Source organism: Myripristis murdjan, chromosome 23 (assembly GCF_902150065.1).
Source record: "Myripristis murdjan chromosome 23, fMyrMur1.1, whole genome shotgun sequence".
Lineage (NCBI taxonomy): Eukaryota > Metazoa > Chordata > Actinopteri > Holocentriformes > Holocentridae > Myripristis > Myripristis murdjan.
In genome coordinates, this window is record NC_044002.1 from 2,507,194 (window position 1) to 2,526,483 (window position 19,290).

At 39.2% G+C, this 19,290-nt stretch overlaps 1 protein-coding gene across 1 annotated transcript; it reads left to right on the forward strand.

Moving 5' to 3' along the window:
• Positions 1 to 6,910: 6,910 nt before the first annotated feature.
• nup50 (nucleoporin 50) lies at positions 6,911 to 17,290 on the forward strand. Its single transcript, XM_030046088.1, has 8 exons — positions 6,911 to 7,072; positions 8,030 to 8,106; positions 10,855 to 10,938; positions 11,307 to 11,505; positions 12,039 to 12,695; positions 13,361 to 13,445; positions 14,237 to 14,355; positions 15,878 to 17,290. The coding sequence occupies exons 2-8, from the start codon at positions 8,038 to 8,040 to the stop codon at positions 16,075 to 16,077; spliced, it is 1,413 nt and encodes a 470-aa protein (XP_029901948.1). The 5' UTR covers positions 6,911 to 7,072; positions 8,030 to 8,037; the 3' UTR covers positions 16,078 to 17,290.
• The last annotated feature ends 2,000 nt before the right edge of the window (positions 17,291 to 19,290 follow it).

The window sequence follows — 19,290 nt, forward strand, 5'->3', positions numbered from 1 at the left end:
AATATTGAAGGGCTTGGAAATAATGTCGGGTATTAAAGGTCCCGTATTATTCAGTTCCCATGATTTTGTTTTCAAATCTGCTGTGGTTCAGGATAACAATAACGGTTCTTCATGATTTTTTGTTGAACTGAATTAGTTCAACTGAAGGAATTTGCAGACTATATCCTCACAATACCAGGTTGTGATTGGCCTCCAACAGAAACTCTTTTAATTGAAGGAAGATAAAGCTGCTGAATGGAGCTTTTATGGCTGATTGGCAATAATATGTCAGTAATGTTTTAGTGAGGGGAGCCAATCACAAGGTCGGATTGTGAAGCCTTTACTGAAATCTAGAGAAAAAAAAAAAAAAAAGGATTTTTAACCCCTTTAGACCTGCCTCTTTTTATGCCTATTGTGCTATCCCCAAATGCAAAAGTTTATAACAGAAAAACTGCAAGACCAAAATACATGCATAAGGCAACATCCTCTAGTTTCATTTAGTATGCGGTTAAAACACAACCTATAAAAATGATTTGTTTTGGTTCTTCTCTTCAGTAAGTCATATCTGAATAGCAATAACTAGGCCAAACTTTATGGGAACGGGTGAGTTTTTAGGTGTCCCCACACCCTAACCCTAATCTGGTCCTCTGCTGATCTGGTGGATTTTAAATTCACTCGCTCAAACAATATATACTGTATATTGTATATACTATCAAACAATGAACATCTTTGATAAAGCATATAAGTAAATACAAGAAAATCTGAGTTCCTTTCATATGGGACCTTTAATGCAGAGTGCCTCAGCTGCTTCACTGCTCTGCGAGCACAGTAGAAGAAATCAGGATGTTTGGATCTATATTTCATTCCAAATCCTCAAGGTCGATGAAATTTAATAAGTTCATCTCCAATATAATGTTGCAAAATTCAAATTGTCAGGCAGGTTTTTGTATCGTGTGGGGAAAAAAAGTAAATGTAATTATCTATTGACAAGTTCACACATTTCCCTCAAATCCCCTGATTTTCACAGACACAGTTGTCTATCCATACTGTAGCAGCAGCACAGCTCTTTGGCAACAGCTACCCAGTTCTAAGTTTGAGGATTTAATATGAATGAATTATTAATCACTATAATTCAATCATCTCAATCTGATTGTTCTAAATTCCCTTAAGTGTTGCCAAGCCATTTCATATTAAACCAAACAGACAGTTTGTAATCAACTGGCTTTAAACAGTCTGACGGGCAAATTCATTTATCAGATGGATATTTCCCTAGGTGGAGGATCAGCTTTAGAAGCTGTTATTAGCTATGATCCAGAGCAGGAGGGAAGGGAAAACTCCTAAACAAAAGACCTCATGCTGGTAATACCAGATCCAGTGGTGCAGCATCAAATCAACAATTCATATAGCTTGTTGAATTTGCATTGCTTATGACTAATAACAACCAATGAATTATGTTAAAAGAATCATGCATTCATGTACATTGCCTCCTTTGTTGCTTTTTTCCTATTACTGCTCATTCCTATTTGCCTAAACATAAATGTGTACATATTTAAAGGGATAGCTCACCCATTTTGAAAAATGTGATATTATGTAACTTCCCCCCAGCTGTTCTGTAGGACAGTAGTGGTGCTATCTTCCTCTGGACATGGACTAAGGCAGTTAGTTCTAAGAATATTAGCTGGGGGGAAGTCCGGCTCAGTGGCAAGAGGCTAACAGTTAGCATTTGGAGAATCCAGCCAGTATCCAGCACTCAGTAACAATGAGAAGAAAAAAAAAGTGAAACCCAACAAAATGGTCAGAAATAACCCTTTAAGTACAACAAAAGCAAAACATAATCTAACCTTTCATACTGTTTAATTAAAGTGATAATCTGTGAGATTCACATTTTTTCATTAATATTTGGTGACACCTGTAGTGTACAAGTTTTAATGATCTGGCTGTTGGCTGAACCACTAGTGTATGTATCAATCTGCAATAGAAAGCAATAAAACAAACAGTTAACTAGATGAAGTGTTGATAATTCTGCATTTTCCCCCTTTCAGTCACTTTTTAGGCAAAAAAAAAAAAAGAAAGAAAAAGAGAGGAATGAGCCTGGTGTCACCACAGACAGGGAGAGAGATACTCGCACACAAGGGATCAAGCTGTGTATGGCCATTACTGTTCATTATGACTCCAGTATACAACAAGTCTGCACTTTTGGGTGCCTATAACCTGCATAACCTGGAGCCTGCAATGAAAAGGCCTTTGCTGTTTTAGTACAGCAGAGAATGAAGCATATGACCAAGTTAAAAATGCAAGCCTGAGATTTGTCATTGTTCCCACTAGTACCATTCTCAGCCACTAGAAGGCATTAGGTTGTTTCTATGCCATCTACTATGAAAGCTCTGAGATCCAGGCCTGCCTCCTGACACTGCTCCTTGTTTGAAGTTTCCATTTTCTTTCTTTTAAAACAAAGAAATTAGGTAAGACAGATGTTTTGAGGCCTTACTCACTTTTTCACACCAAGATATCCTCAACATGGACCAGTCTTCACCATTAATCACATGCTTTTAATTTGTCACCGGGCAAATTGTTGTCAATTAGTGGAGCCTAATTATGGTTGCATTAGTTAATGGCTAATTTGCATGTAGATATATCTGGTGAAGTGGCAATCTGAGAGAGCAACATAAAAAAAAACATGATTACCAGATTTTCATGATTTAATCAAATGAAAAGATCAGATAATGTTATGCAGACACTGGTTTGGTCATAGACATTTGTCAGGTCCTTTAGATTTGATGACCTATGATTTAATCAAATAAAAGAATTAAGAAAATACACAAATCAAAATCTGAAACAAAAAGTTGAGAAAGGTTAAAAGCAGCAGGTGTAATCAGTAATATATGCTGTAACTTATTTTTTGGGCTTTATACAAACAATCATGACTTACACTTTAAACAAGACCCCTGCGCGCGCGCACACACACACACACACACACACACACACACACACACACACTTATTAAATACTTATTATGTTACTTATTAAATATTTGTAATTTAATTTTATATTTAATGCAATTTTAATACATTTTGTAGTTTCTGGTTTATTCTTGCAATTAATATTAGAGAGATGATTGGTGGGAATTAATTCTACTTTTTAAAATATATATATATTTTAATAATATGTCTTATTAAGCAATTTCAGTCATTTTTTTGCTTTACTGTAGTAATCCATCAGTACCACAGTTAAACCATGGTTAGGAGTAATCATTGTTACAACTAAGTTCCATAGTAAAATTTTGGGTACTACATCAAAAAACGCAGCTTGAACAAATCCAGAGTGAATCGTCACCACAGGAAAAGAAGGTAAGAAAACATAAAGATATTATAGTAGAAAGGTAGCTCCCACAATACAACTACATTTGTCATACGTGGAGCTGCTGCACACATTGCAAAGAAGTAAAACAAACTGAGAAAATAAAAACCAAGGGAAACCAAACCAAATAAATGAGAAAATAAATTAACATATTCAAGGGTAAAGTAAATTTGCCACTTGCTGACTACCGTGATTGACTTTCACTGGGCTTCTTTTAAATGATTATGAATGCACCCCTGTGGGCTTAGTGGATCTGACGTAGTGCACTAATACTACCTCATTTGCAATAATCACCGATGTTCAACATCCCTTCATGGGCGGTGATCAATAGCTTATCTACGCTCGCAGGGGAGACACTGGCTTTGATTCCCCTTACAACTCTGAAGTGCAATTCTGCACCGGTCCTGCTGGGCACTGAGGCCTGAGTCGGCTTGCACTGAGCCCATTGGCTGTTCCTGACTTCAGAGAGCGCCCACTGAGAGGGTTCCCTCATACAGTGCAGCTGGGCCCCTCCATCTTATCAGCTCACTGTAATTCGCTCAACCCAGCAGGCAGGCAGGCCCCCTTTTGTAAGTTCATGGACACCCTGTGATGGTGATGTTCCACTCTAACTCCATGAATTTTGAAGAGAAAACCTGGTTACAGGCTATACTCAAAGATGAATGTCAGTTAGGATAAAACTAGACTGCCACATTAGGGCTATAGTGTGTTTGTCAGTATTAAATATCAGATTCCTCTCTGACCACAGATGCATAAAAACAATCTGTAAAACCTCACACTATTTTCTTTTCTTTCATGGAGCTGCTATACATTTAAAGAATTTGATTTGTATGGGTTTTAAAGGAGACGTTAAGTGTCTCTTCTGCCTTGGAAAAATAAACTATTGTAAGTTTTTGGAATATGAGTGTCAATATTGGCAGCTTCAGTGCAAAATATTAGTATCGGCCTTCATAACCACCTTTTGGTTGAATTCTAGTGATAGCACTATATTTTTTTAAAGGGCTTTAAAGAACCCTTGCTTCATTCAGCCTTGCATTTTGACAGTTTTGGATGCCCTATTCCTTTCACATTATACAGGTTTCCCTTTTTTGTAGTGCCAAGTCTTTCCATTTTCTCATCGCCAGCTGGTCAAGGGTCTCCTGCTGCCGCTAGGGCCCCTTGCTCACTTCCTACTTTCTCCAGCACCTGTTCCTATTTGGCAAGACAGACTAGGATCCTGAGAGCTTGGAGACAAGCCATCTGCTCCCCAACTCTGCACCATTTTACCCTCAGTCCCTCGAGTCTCTGTGTGCATCCCAATTTCTTACAGCTTTGAAACACACAGCAGCACTGAAATCAAGTAAGGGCTGTGATGGATTGGCTGGCAAATCCCAAAATCACCATATGAAGGGGGAAGTCTGTACAGTGAGTCCAACATTTCATTTGTCCCATGCATATAAAATGATGAGCAACCGGGATTTACATCTCAAATCCTGAAGGTTAACTGTCAAACACCTTTCATTTTATTATCAATCACAATACTAACGCTGTAAAATTTTGGTTATTTTTTATTATTATTGTCTTATTCTAAAAGACAATGTTCATCTCGGTAATTGTCTCCATTCATTTAGTCCCATTAAAGTTTCAGGAAGCATACACACACTAAGTAATTACTTCTGGCCACAAGCAATGGCACATTAGCAACATAAAATGCTATTAAATGATAATATTACATCAATTTCAATCTAACTTCCTGTATGAGAAGTGAGTTATGATTGTGTAATCATTTTTGCATCTTTCTTGATTTATTCATTCCTTCACTGATTAAAGATGCAGGAATTTTATCCAGCTTTCCTGCATATGGTTTATAACTTTTGGAAGATGAATAATATACAATTTTAATAACTTGGGAATAATTTTAGGGAATAATTTTACAGTTATTAAAACAATTGGCTGCTCTGGAATATTTCATCTGAAGATATTCAACAAAATTGCAGCTACCGAAAAACAGATTAACATGTTTAATGTTGAACAACAAAGGACCAGTTGCATTTGTTTTTCTAAAAATAATTGCTACTAACCATTACAAAGTAGCACGACACCATATGAATGGAACACAATGTGCTCTAGTGACAATATAAAACTCTTAATACAGTTGCAGGATGATTACAAACAGAAACTACTCAGTTTTAACTGCAAGAAGTGGCACATTAGCTGCATAAAATGCTATCAAGTCATATTATTACATCAGTTCCAGTCTAAACTTGTATGGAATCATTTTGCCAAAATGCACCAATTTTAGGTACCGGATCAGCAGAGTCTAAGAACCAATTAAACCAAAGAGCTCATTTCTCACCAAAGGAAAAGATACAATACGAAATAAGTTGACAAAAAAGATTTATTGCATACATTCCATTAAAAAACAGGTATGCATGTCACCGCTGATTCCCCTCTGGTATTGTGCGTGAACTTTGGAAGAAAGGGGTGGGCTGTGTATGCAGTTTGAGGGTGGAGCTAGAGGAAAGATGGCAGGATTCATCCTCTGTGTAGCATGAATGTGCCTACCAAATTTCATGGCAACGTGCCCAGAGGGCTTTAAAATATCACCCTGGCCTTGTGGCCTAATGGTGGTGCCATAGCAAAGGTCATGGTGACACTAAAAGTGGCACACTGCGTGCTCTTGGTAACATGATGTGCTCATCAGATTTCAAGAGGAGTCTTCCATTGGGGAGTATGAATGCACTGTCACTCCAGTCTTTACATTGCTTAACATGTTGTATACAACTTTCCATTTTGGCATGAAGTTGATGCTAGAAGGAAGGGGTATAAAGTCACCAAAATTGACAGGGTTGATTAATGTGATCACCAAATCTCCTGGCAGTCCACCCAGCGGATTAGATATGTTGGGATATGGATGCTGATCAGACATAGATATGGATGGAGTTCACAAGTGTCAGCTAAACATTGAAAGCACCTTTAAGCACCGTTTATGATTTTGAGAATAATATTAACATCTTTTCATTGTTTCTCTGTGTTTTCATCTCACTCACTGTCTCTCCCTCTCATCAAAGAGACATCCAATGTTGTGTGACCATGGAAAGAGCAGAATAATGGCATCTGTGCTCTGCACAATGTGTGTTGTACAGTCTAAGCTGATGACTTCTTCCAATGTTTTTATATATATATATATATATATATATATATATATATATATATATATATATATATATATATATATATATATATATATATTAATATTCTATTTCATTTTATATATATATATATATATATATATATATATATATATATATATATATATATATATATATTTTAAACTTCATTTCATTCTGTTTTAACTTTTAGACTTAAATAGCTGCAGCTATTTTTAAATGTGCTTTATACATAAATAAGAATTGAATTGACTCGACTAGAATTGTTTACAAAATGCTGTTGAAAAAAGATTGTTTGTGTATTAATACTGCAGTTAAATGATTGCTGTTTTAATTTGTTCATAAAAAGGTTATGAAAGGTAAGCTGTTATTATTGCCTACAACTCCCATGGTCACGGGGATCTGGTTGAGTGCGCATGACTGAAAAGGTGGGGCGCGCAAATCACGGATATACCGCTATGTAAAATGGTGGCATGAAAGAGGCTTGTTCAAAATAATAGACCTGACAAGTTGGCGGTGAGCAGTACCTGCAGCTGAAATCCATTCAGAGATAACAGTTTGTGATCGGAACTTCCATTCCAGAAAAGGTACGTCATGAACGAAGAATTTAAATGAAAACAAATGCCCGCGACACAGCCAGTGCACGTAATGCTAACTAGCTAGCTTCCCAGCGGTTAGCCACCAGCTAGCTAACGTATGGGCCCTGTCTGTGGCCGAGACAAAGTGCAGTTTCATGGCATGAACCTGTCCGGAGAAAACCCAAAGAGGAATCATAGTTCGTCGACCGTGTTAATTTGTCTTTGTGAGTGGTGATATTTGCGTATTTAGCCAACAATTTTCTCCCTCGTTTTGGACTTAGTAAACGTCAGTTAGCTAGCATTTTTGTAGATGCTAGGAAGAAATTCTTGTTTGCTAGCTAGTCGGCCAACTTGATGGTGTCTTGCCGCCACCACTGACTTGGCTGTGTTGCCATGTGTAGTAAGTTAAGCTTAATTTACATGGCACTAAATTTGGTATGGCATAATAGCTATACTTGCCTGGAGACGGCCACAGAAGCGTGGTCTAGCCGTCCCTGTCACACCATTTATTCGGCTAGCATTTAGCTGTGACACTAACGTCAACGCTATATAGCAGCGTTAGCTTGATGTGACTGAGAACATTATGCTGCTTCATTCTGTCTTGGTTTGACCAGCGTAGAATCATACATATAATAACAATGCTACTCGACCAAATTTTCAGGCTAACACATTAAACTATAAACCTGTTTTCCAAGTCTTAACGTTGCAGAATGGTCATTCGGTAACATGGTTTAGTAACGAGGTTTGGATGCTGTCTGTGTGTACTTCAAGCAGAAACTTAACTAAAGTTAGCATAGGAATGGCAAACCATAATTTGTGCCATAGAGTATATGCGCTATTTTCCAATTACCACAAGTCATTGGTGCAGCTGACTGTTGTCCATTGTCAGTTACTGTAGCAACTGAAGTAAATGATCTGTTCAAATATGATGGTGGTTCTGTGAGTTGACTATTGTCTGTTACACAGGTGGTGTGATGGCGAAGAGGATTGCTGATAAAGAGCTAACGGACAGGAACTGGGATCAGGAGGATGAGGGAGAGGAGGTGAATTGCAATCCAACACTATCACATAAATCTAGCTCTACACTAAAGACGATAGTAAAAGCATATGCATTTTAGCTGGAATTGATTTTGTAAAGGGTTTTGATTTTGGTTATTTATTTATTTAGTGAAGCACTTCTAGTTTAGCAGAAAGACCAAGAATGGCTTGCGAAGGTAATTAGTCCTCTGTGAAAACAGCCAAGTTATGGTTCCGGATGATGCCATAGCTACACCTGCAAGAAGAACAGCATAAACCTGTAAGAACTGTGATTAATCTGGTTGGCTGCTTTGGGTTTCCTTCCAAGTGTTTGATTGATTTCAGCCCATGGGGAAGACAACATAGAGCTGGCCTAACAGAGACACGCAGAGCAGTTTTGCAAATATATTAATGTTAAATTGTACGTAGGGCTGGGCGATTTGGACAAAATCAAATATCACGTTATCTTTGAGTTCACAGAGACAAATGGAAAGATCCCGGGTGTTCGCAGTGGTTAGGTAGTAACCTCCAGGTGAATGCAAGGTGCTCTTCAAGTCAAACAGATGATCAACTAGAGAAGAGAAACCCCATGGGCTCACTTCAGACACACTCACATCGAGCCAAGGTTGTTAGTTAAAATGCCTTTATCAGTTAGGGCATATCCACGCCATTTTAATAATTGCCATAATGCAAACGACAGCCTTCTGAAAGTGGAGGGCATCGAGTCTAATACTCAGTCTATCAGGGGTGATGATCATCTCAAAAAATTAGTTCAGAGAGAGATTTGAATTTTTCTAAATGAGGAAATAGACCTTTTTTGTAAACACTGTTTGATTTTATAACCACTATACCAGTTCCGTTCTATATGGTCTACTTGTTACATATATTTTGACTAATGGTTGTGTATATGTATATATGTATCTTTTTGGTGTATGATATACTGATGCAGTTTGTTCCTCTTTAACTGATCACAAAATCTTTGACCCAGTACCTCTATTGATATTGTGACAGCATTGAAGGGATGACTGTTGGTGCTTTCATAAAATATTTACACACAAGATTTTTGCCAAATAATCATCATTAACGTTGATATGATGATCAGTCAGGTACAGACAAATAATAAAACAGGTAGGACAGTCTAATAAGTACAGAAAATTGCATTTTTTTTTTTTACTGGAATGCAGCTTTTAAAGCCAGTTGAAAACATAACTTATGTCATAACAATATTAGAATATCTTAAATCCCAGTCGACATCTAGTTTCATATCACAATATCGATAAAATATTGATATCATCCAGTCCTAATTGTACAACACTTCATCTTGAAATTGAATTGCCAGATGTCAGTGATGTCATGGTGAAAAATATCCCAAAATGTAAGTGTGGACACCAGCAGATGTGTCCAGCAGTAGACTCTCAGCTACCAGGGAATATCGGGAATATAGACTCAGCTACTATGTAATGTAAGAGATGTGTAATGAAGGAATAGTAAATAATCATGCACATCCCCAGTACACTTCTTACTGCCATCTAGTGTTTGGTGGGCTCTAGACAGACCCAATGCAGCAGAACTATCAATGCTCACAAAGCTGTGGACAACTACAGTGAAACTATGGTGACTCTTGGACATAGAACCATAAATCAGCCTTTAGTAAAGATGTCAAGTTTGAAACTTTTGAAACGTTTCACACAGTTTGGATACTTTCAAAACAGTGTTTCAAAACTTTTCAAACCTCCTCCCTCAGCACTAATAATGAAGCTGTCAGCTTTCTATTTTAACACAAATAAAATAAAAGTTATGAAATTAATTTTCTACTGTGGGACAGTAAATCGGAAAAGCAACTTATCTCTATTTTATTCAAATCTTGATGTATTGTCCTTTTTGCCTTTTTGATAGTGAAACACAAAGCCATGCAATTGCATGAATTGCATTTCTGTTATTTTGAGTCATGAAAAAGAAAAGCGACATGGTTGCTTTGTTGCTTTCAGCAGGATCAGATTACATTTACATCAGGTCAGGAAGTAATGCTCTAATTCAAAATAAAATCCACTGCAGTGGCGATGCTTAAAACTTTTTTGGATGACAGCTTTTACTAGTCTTAATATGTAACATTCAAGAACAAAGGTAAAGCTTATACATTCACCCTGTTCTTTTTTCTTTTTCTGGCAAACCCACCTGTTCGTTTACTTTTGGATCACAGGGTCCAGATTTGTGATGTTCCACCACTTGTATAGCTTGTGGTTTTGCCACATAGAGTAAGACATCAGTCATGTGACTGAGGCTTGGAAACACTTGTCAAACTTATTCTGAAACAGGAGGTGTCCTAACATGTCTTCCGTTTCAAACTTGACATCTCTACTTTTCTACATTGAAGTGACTTGCATGACAGCTCCTCAAGTTCCCATTTTTGTGTGTCAGGGTACATCCTGGGCCAGTTTTATATGCACACTAGCTAAGCAGGGTATCTGGGTTGTATTATGTGTGAAAGGACCATACTGGTCAGTATTAATGCTCTTTTTTTATCTGCTTAGAAATTGGCTTTTATTTACAGTATTGTAAATATGGAAAACAATATCTTTAATCAAAACTTTGTGTCCAGTGTCTACAAAATATTTTAGTTAAAAGTTACAGATATTCAAGAGTATTTTTTTTTTTTTTACTTTGAAGTGAAACTGAAAGTGAAGTCACTGCAATTCAGAGGTACAGAATGACAAGTCTCAGAAAGTGTTTTATTAACTCGCAATGTTGATTCACAATGTAATGATGCTCAACAGGCAGGGACCTTTTCAGTTGCAAGTGAAGATGTGTTGAAGAACCGGGCAATAAAGAGAGCCAAGCGTCGGAACATTGGAGCGGAGGTAATAGCATGGAAATATCCACACACACTTGAACTTTATTGTGGAGTTTTATTTCAACATCTGTATGTGGCAGTGAATGAACACTGCCACATACAGATTTTCCCATTAAAAATCAATGTTTTTAAAAAACTACAAAATATAGGTTTGCAGGTCTCCACAGTCAGTCAATCTAACAATGATCTTCAGCTGAGAATATGGTGTCAGGAGGCCTCAACTAGGCATAGGCGGTGTAGGTAGAGTAGAGCAAGGTCAACTGGACTTGATAGTAGATTTCAGAAGATGTTTTGCTTCTCCTCCAAGAAGCTTCTTCTTAGCTATAATCCCCCCAGTGTCTTGGTTGTAAATGATTTGTGTTTTCTTTGTTTTAGAGTGAGAGTGGTGGAGCCTTCAAAGGTTTTAAAGGATTCTCTGCGTCCTCAACAGCAAGTGGAGGCTCAACTACAGCATTTTCTGGTTTTGGGAATGGCGCTGGCTTTAAGGGCCTCACTGGCCTGACCAATGGAAACAGCATCAGTCCAGCCTTTGGTGGTTTCTCCTCCCCTGTGGCAACATCCACCACTACCCCCGGTGAGGCCAGCAAGTTCAGCTTCCACTGTTGCAGCAAATGCCACTGTTGCATGGTATTTGTTGGTTAACACTAATGCGACTTTGTCTTTTCAAACTGGATTGTGACCTGGTTTAGCCAGTGTCATTTTTGTATTTCCCTTACTCTTATTTGGCTCCAGGGTCAGGCCCTCTTTGAAAAGGAGCATCAGCATGCTGTCGGCTGGTAGCAGCGCACTGTTGACATGTAATTGAGTTGAAAATCTCTTCCATTGTTAAGGGCTGGGGTTTGGTATTTGAGGCTAATGGAGCTGAATCAGCGGGGTGCCGTATATTTTTGTATGGCTGCTCTTTCATTTCACGTCATGTTGCTTGAGGGCAGGATGACAGGGCTGCTGTGTTCCCTGCCTGTGGGGGAGGGGTGCTGCTGTCATAGCTTAACCCCCACTCCCATTTTTCCTCCCTTACAAACACGGGGCCATCTTCCGTCTCTCTCACTTCTAGCTGTGTGTGTTGTCAGAGTAACAGTCTTCCTTCATTGCCTCTCTTCCTCTTAGGTTTAACATTCAATGGCCCCACCTCCACCAAACCCACTACTGACATCACAAGCAAGCAGACCAATGGCTCCACCCTGAGCCTGACTCAAAGCTCAGGCTCTTGCAGCAGCAGTATCAGCAATAAGGAGTACAGCCGACAGCTCACTGCACTCAACTGCTCGGTGCGGGACTGGATCACCAAGCATGTGAATGACAACCCTCTGTGTGACCTAAACCCCATCTTCAGGGATTATGAGCAGCACCTGGCCAGCATTGAGAGGAAGTATGGGGCCGGCTCCACTGCGCTGGCTGACGGAGGCTCAGAGGAGAAGCAGGGGGGGATCCTGCCAACCACGTCGGCCCCCCCTTCCTCCTCCTCCAGCAGCACAGCGGCTCCAGCGCCAGCCTCCGCTTTGTTCTCCTTTGGCAAGGACAAGGAAGGTTCGGCCCAGGACAAAAGCAGCACCGCTCCGCTCCCGGCTGGTGTCACGTTTAACTTTGGTCAGAAGGTGGACAGCTCAGTGCTGGGCTCCTTAGGGGCCACCACCGCCGCCGCCACCCCCAGCTTCTCCCTATCCTCTAATGCCTCCTCAAGCCAATCCTCTCTATTCGGAGCTTCAGGCTCTACAGCACCCTTCTCCTTCTCTGGAACAAAAGCCGAGACTGCCCAGCCCACAGGTACACTATCATCAAGAATCAATGAATTTGATCATGGTTTTGTTATTTTGTGCCCCAAAATAGACACAGGAACACTGAAATGATGCTTTTTGACTTGGGTACCAGGTAGACTAATAATTTCTCAGTTCATAACAGGTTTTTGCTTCAGCCAGTACAGAAGGGTCTTTAATCTATGTTGTATCAGTATGAAAATGACTCCATAAAAATAACTCCATAAAAGAAGTTTTGTTAGCATTTATCTGCATTTGATGGTAAGAAATTACGAGTTCTTTTATGAACAGACCATATAAAAAAATTTTGCAGTCTATCCTGGCATATTTTTAAGTAAACTGTGCTGTCGCAACAGTTAAGGTGAGGTTAAAATTGGTCTGTTTTGCTCAGTTATGAAATGACGTAGAGCAGGTGCAAAGTCCAGTTCTATTAATAATATTATTATGATTAAAATATTGTTTGGGAACTTTAAGTGTGTATTAAGTGTATTAAGTATTAAGTGTGTGTCTGTAATAAGTATTGTATTATGGACATCCAATTGCTATAATATGTGAAAACTTTGTCCTGCCAGCTCACACTTTATTATACCATGTAGTCCTTGATAATGTGCTGCTTTTACTTAACGGTAAAAAGTAAGTGCAGGCGTCATTTAATGGTACATATTTGCTCTGTAGAGGAGAATGGAGACGAGGAGTCAGATGAGCCGCCCAAACCTGAGGTCCGGGAGATCAAGGAGAAAGATGCCTTCTATTCAAAAAAGTAGGTCTGGCTTTTATGAACCATTCTGATAGGAGCCAGCAAGTGATTGATTTGTAATCTATTAAGTATTTTCTCCAATCAGTGTAATACTGAATTACAGCCCTTCATATCCAACTCTCATCTAACCAGGCTCCAGTCGGTAATCTGTAGCTGATGTTTGTATTTAAATGTTTATTTCACTTATTTGAGCTAAATTATGTGATATAAATGTGTGGTGGCCATTATCAAATTGCAGCCGTACTTCCAGTCAGTTTGCTAATGTAATCCAAGAGAAAAGTTGGGCTCCAGCAAGCAGGAGTACAACCACAAAAATAGTATCCAAGTACAAAGTGGACGGGCGCCACGCTGTCCATTAAAACTAATTAATTTAATGGCAGTATATTAACTTGAAACTTCAGCCAAGGAGGCCTTGATCAGACAGTAATCTAATCCGGTCATTTACTGGATGCTAAAACCCACATTTGGCTTTATTGAAACCAGATATGTTCATTTTTAAAACTGCTTTTCCAAAATGCTTTGTGGATGCTGGATGCGTGCTGGATATGGTGATGTAAGTATCCAGACCCATCCAGCTGACATGCCAAAGTCAGCACCCAAACTAAATCTGTGGGTTTATTCCACCAGGCTGAACAAAACAGAAGATTCTGATTTTTTTGCGAGCAAGCTCCAATAATTTGATGATGTATAAATGTGTTAGAAGTGGGTGTATGAATTTGTTAAATGAGTGGATTGTGAAACCTGAAGCCTCTGGTTAAATCACTGTTGTCATGACTTGCCTGTGCTCCTGTCAGGTGTAAACTGTTTTACAAGAAGGAGTCTGAGTTTAAGGAGAAAGGAGTGGGAACTCTGCACCTGAAACCAACGCCAGAGGGAAAAACCCAGATGATAATTCGTGCCGACACCAATTTGGGTATGTTGGTACTACCTAACATTAGAGGAGGAGGAGGAGGAATGTTGACAAATCTAACCCACACATGCAGCTGCTTTGTATTTGAGATTTTAACTGACACTGACAAAAAAGGCAGTTTCAGCTACATGAAACTGGCAAATGCGTTTATATGTGTGTGTTTGTGTAACTGTAAAGTTCTTGTAGGTAATATGCATAAATCTTGTAGCAACAAATTTACACATAAACACACACACATATGTACACACAGAGGCAGGTCAGAGTTGAAAAATGAGACAAACAAAATAAGACAAATGCCATAGGACTGGTTGTAATGTAGGATTGATTTTCTTAATATTTAATCATCATTTTCAGGTAGCTCAATCAGTTCACAAGTTACTTTGACAGGTCGACTGATTTGACAGGTCTTGATTTCTTCTTTTGTTCCTGAAAATCACACGTGCAACTTTGTGAATCCTGCAGATTCCCAGTATGGATTCTTAACATTGATGCTTGAATGTCATAGGGTCATGTGTGTGAAAAGTTTTTGTGGCACTAACATTTTTTTAATTTGTTATTTATATTTATAAGTGGTGCATTTCAGCTGCAGGATGCTAACCCTTTGCCAGGGTTACTGGATCATTTGCATGGTCAGCAATAAATATGCTCAGTAGCACTGGTATTAGCTAGTGTAGATTTACCATCTGGTCCAACCATATGAACACATAATATCATTAAAAAAAAATAAAAAATACACACACATAAGGAAATCTCAGTTATTCCATTGAGGTAGAGACTTACAAATGGTTCTTATTTGATAGATGTACCTTAGTGGAGCTGCAAGCTGTGATCTTTATTTATTTATTTGTTTGTTTGTTTGTTTTGTTTTAGCATTTACAGTAAAAAAAAAAAAAAAAAGTGTTTCGAGATTATTTGTTTTTTATGATTTTAGCAGATTGACAAGGTGCTTGTGAAGCAAAATAACTGAATTCTGTTTGATGCGTTGATGTGTCACAGTGGCTTTGTCACCAGGGTTGAAAGGCATGCAGGCACCTTGTGGTCTCTCTTTTTGTTTTGTTTTTGTTTAGCTTCCTAACCCGAATTGAACAGAATTTCACAGTAGTCCACAGGCTTAAATTTGATCCAATTCAGAGGCAAAATGAGAACAAAAAAAAGGAGTCAAGAATGTGAAGTAATGTCCAGCGCCCGTTCCAGTGTCCATTTGTCACTGTGAAGGTGCTGATTACATAAGGCATGTTTCCAGCAGCAGCAGCAGGAGTGAGCAAACTGGGGGTTTCTCTTCTTAAACTGGGTCATGTTTGTTCTGCTGGCTTGATGGGAGCTTATCATTACAGGCTGCTCCCTCTAGTGGCCATTTAGCAGAACTGCTACCTTTACACCCTCAGACTCACAATTAAACATATCTAACGGTTGCCATTATCTTACAGTTTTTACATTCTGTGTTAAATTTAACCACAGTTCCCTTCCTTTTTTTTTTTTTTTTTTTTGATGACTTGTGTGCTGACCTTGTCTTTGTCATCATTAGGGAACATATTGCTGAACATCATAGTGCAAGCCTCCATGCCTTGCTCCAGAATGGGAAAGAACAACGTCATGGTGGTGTGTGTTCCCAACCCGCCCATCGATGATAAGAACCCCACCAACCCCGTCCCGCTCCTCATCCGAGTCAAGACTGCCGAAGACGCTGACGAGCTCCACAAAATCCTGGAAGAGAAGAAAGCTTAAAGCCGCAGCACCATCCCAGCCCAGGCCATGACCTTTTTAGCAGCCCCCCCCTACCACCACCACCACCACCTCCCCACCTCCTCAGATCCTCCCTGCTGTTAGACGCCACAGGTCCGGACTCAACCTGCATGGCCACACACCAACCTCATGGTGGTTTTACTCCCACATGCACACACACATTTGTACTAAAGTCATCCTGATAATCCTGCGCAAATCAAATGTTTTAATGTGCATGGCATACATCACAGCTTTTCAGTTTCTCACAAAAAAGTATTGGTGGTTATACTGTGAAACGTCAGTGGGATCCACTGTCTCACACCATTGCTGTAATGGTGTGAATCTTATTTAGTTTTTGTTTTGTTTTTAACCACAGATATCTGAATTGGATTTGTCTCGCAGAGGCAAAGAAGTTGAAAAGCAGGTCACTCTCTTGGATTCAGCAACATTCCTTCTGGTTAGAATACTGCTGCTGTTTTATTTAAAAAAGTGCGAGAAACGGGATGATATATTAATCTAAATGTTTAATTATACTGTTTTTTGATTTGGTTCTGATTGTCAGGTGTGGAATGATTGCAAGTATGAGTTGGAGCATGTTCAGTCTGAATGTTTTCTACTTGCGATGATCGATTTTTCAGGAGACATGAATATGTGAGGAGTGCGCTGATGTGTGCATTTACTTAAGCATCCATCCTTATGACTCAGTTTTTGGGGAAACTAACCTCCAAATAAAGGTCCAGTCAATTTGGTTTTACAAATTAAAATATTTCCAGTAACAGTTGATTTTTCTTTCTTTTCTTTTCTTTTTTTTTTTTTTTAAGTGTAGAGGACTTGGTTGGTGTTTCCCACCTCTACACCCAGACTTGATCTCCTGCGAGTGTGTCGAGTGTTGCTCTAGAACTATTTATTGTATGGGCAGAATTTGTACTCTGGTAAGTGACTGAACCCGTTGCAGCTACCACTCATGGAATATGTGTGTGAATGTTTGCCCTACTTTGTAAGAGCTTCTGAAAGGTTGTGCAAGGGAAGTATGTGACAAACCCTTTTTTTTTCCACATGGCAATCTCTGTAAACATGGGTGTCCTTGACTTTGTTCTTTTTCCAAGTGTCCTTTGTGTGGCCTTAGGTGACGGCCTTCTAGACGAGGCATGTTGTCATCGGCGTCTGATACATTTGTAAAGCCATTTATTGGGGAATAAAAGGAAACAACCAATCATCTGTTTGGTGTTTGTAGTGGTTTTTATTTCTGCCTCAGCCTGGGTGTCGGCTGGTCCTCTAAAAGTCAGTCATTCAGTTCCCCAGTTTGCATGTTTGTTTGTTTGTTTTTTCCCTGTGGTCTTGGTGAGGCTAAGCAGTGATTCTGCATGTTTAGCATCATGTCTACAAGCTGTATAAACTTCACATCTCTGCTAATCCTTTTCCAAAGCAAGCAGTCGTCTTTTAGACCTCCTGTATCATTTCTCCTCCCTTTTCTCCAGTCATTGGTTTCCACTCATTGCACTATGATATGAAAATGAACTTTCAGACTTCAAACTTTTCACACCAGTATTCCATCACAGTGATAAAGTCGTCCACATTAGTTTTCCTAAAAGCAGCAGCACCGTTGTGTCTTGATGACTTGAAATTGGGTGGAGTGAAATGGTTCTCATCTGGAAAATATTGTCGTTCCCAGGAAAACATTTGCTTTCTGCAGCTAACCATCAGCTCTGTGGTTTATGAATGCTGATGACTGTTAGCCACAGAGGCAGAACATTATAAGGTGGCTGTTTCAACCAAAAATTAAAATTTGAAAATGGAGGGATTTTGGTCACATGTTGTGAAATCTTTACGAGTATGATTTCCTTGAGAACTGTACCAAAAAGTTTTCTCAGGTATTTACACAGGTGGCTCTCACGGTGAACAGCTCTGTGTGCTACACCTCTGCCAAATCCAACCCCTGGAGACTGAAGTTGCTTTACATCACAAAACAGGAAGGGGGCGCTGTTCTTCCACAGATAACTGATGATGCTGCTGATGGTGGAAGGAGTCACTGTCACACATCTCTTCTTGTCAGCTGTGCTGGTAAAGAAAAAAGGTGATAGTTATAGTTAGGGTTATCATTAAATTATGAATCTTCATTGAACCAGGTGAGTCTCAATGAGATTCCAGGATCTGTTGTTTTGAAGGAGGCCTGGCCAAACAGTCCACTAACACAGAATGTGCCGCTCAATTTTTCCCCGTCTCAACTTTCTCCCTCCACTGATTCTCTGCCTCGGTGGAAGAAGAAGGCAGCATCATCTCATCGCCTCACCTGAATGAGGGCAGCAGTGACTAACATCTGGGAATCCTCCAGACAGATGTGAAGAGGTTGTAGCCCCAGAGCCTGTAACTGCTACACACAGCATGGTGTTTTTTTTTATATTCCTGATTCACAGGAAATCAAAGTGGGGTTCTAGATTATTAATTCCACTCTAATTTCACATGGAAAAGGAGCGGAAAAAGACCCCAACAGTGGGGCAGATCTGCTGGATTAGGTTGTATTTCTCAGACTAATTCATATGAAGTATACACAAACCTCCATCCAATTTCCAACATCCAATAACATTCAGGCGTCCTCCATTAAAGCAATTAATAAATGCTATTAGTTAAGCCTGATAAGTGCTTTACAGGGCAAAGTGTAGTGGTAATTAACACAAAGAAAATCAAATAAAGATTCCAGAATATTCGCCTAAAATTGCATTAACAAGAAAATAAAGACAAGTTCCATCACTGTGGCAGATTTGCAGAAATAAAACTAACCAGGCGTATTTAACCCTCGCTCTGTTTTTCTCTTTTCCCCGTGAAGAAGCCTAAGTTACCAAAGAGCTCTTCTGCCCCCTTGAGGCCAAAAATGAGGTGAGTCACCTTCAGAGTGATTTGACCTCTCAACATGGCAAAGGTACGTTTTCATTTTTTACCTATTGAGGTCCTTCGGTGTGTGTGTGTGTGTGTGTGTGGTTTGTGTGTGTAATTTTTCAATCAGACTCCCTGCTCGGGTTGACCTCCCGGTAAGACACCAATCCAGCTCCAAGGTTATCATCAACGAAAACTAACCAAATAACAAACACTCGATGTGAAAAAAACATTTTCCTAAACTGAAATAAAAATTAAAATGAGGCTTTACAGAAAAAATGAAAACAACCTGTAGCTGCATTGTGTCTTTACAAAACTAACACAAACAAAACTTGTAGAGAAAAT

What these genes read in the sequence shown, in the direction of transcription:
- nup50 (XM_030046088.1), top strand. Translation starts at nt 8,038, where the DNA reads ATGGCGAAGAGGATTGCTGATAAAGAGCTAACGGACAGGAACTGGGAT. An exon ending in CGAGACTGCCCAGCCCACAG is followed by an intron (nt 12,696 to 13,360) that starts GTACACTATCAT and finishes TTTGCTCTGTAG; the next exon opens with AGGAGAATGGAGACGAGGAG. An exon ending in GATGCCTTCTATTCAAAAAA is followed by an intron (nt 13,446 to 14,236) that starts GTAGGTCTGGCT and finishes TGCTCCTGTCAG; the next exon opens with GTGTAAACTGTTTTACAAGA.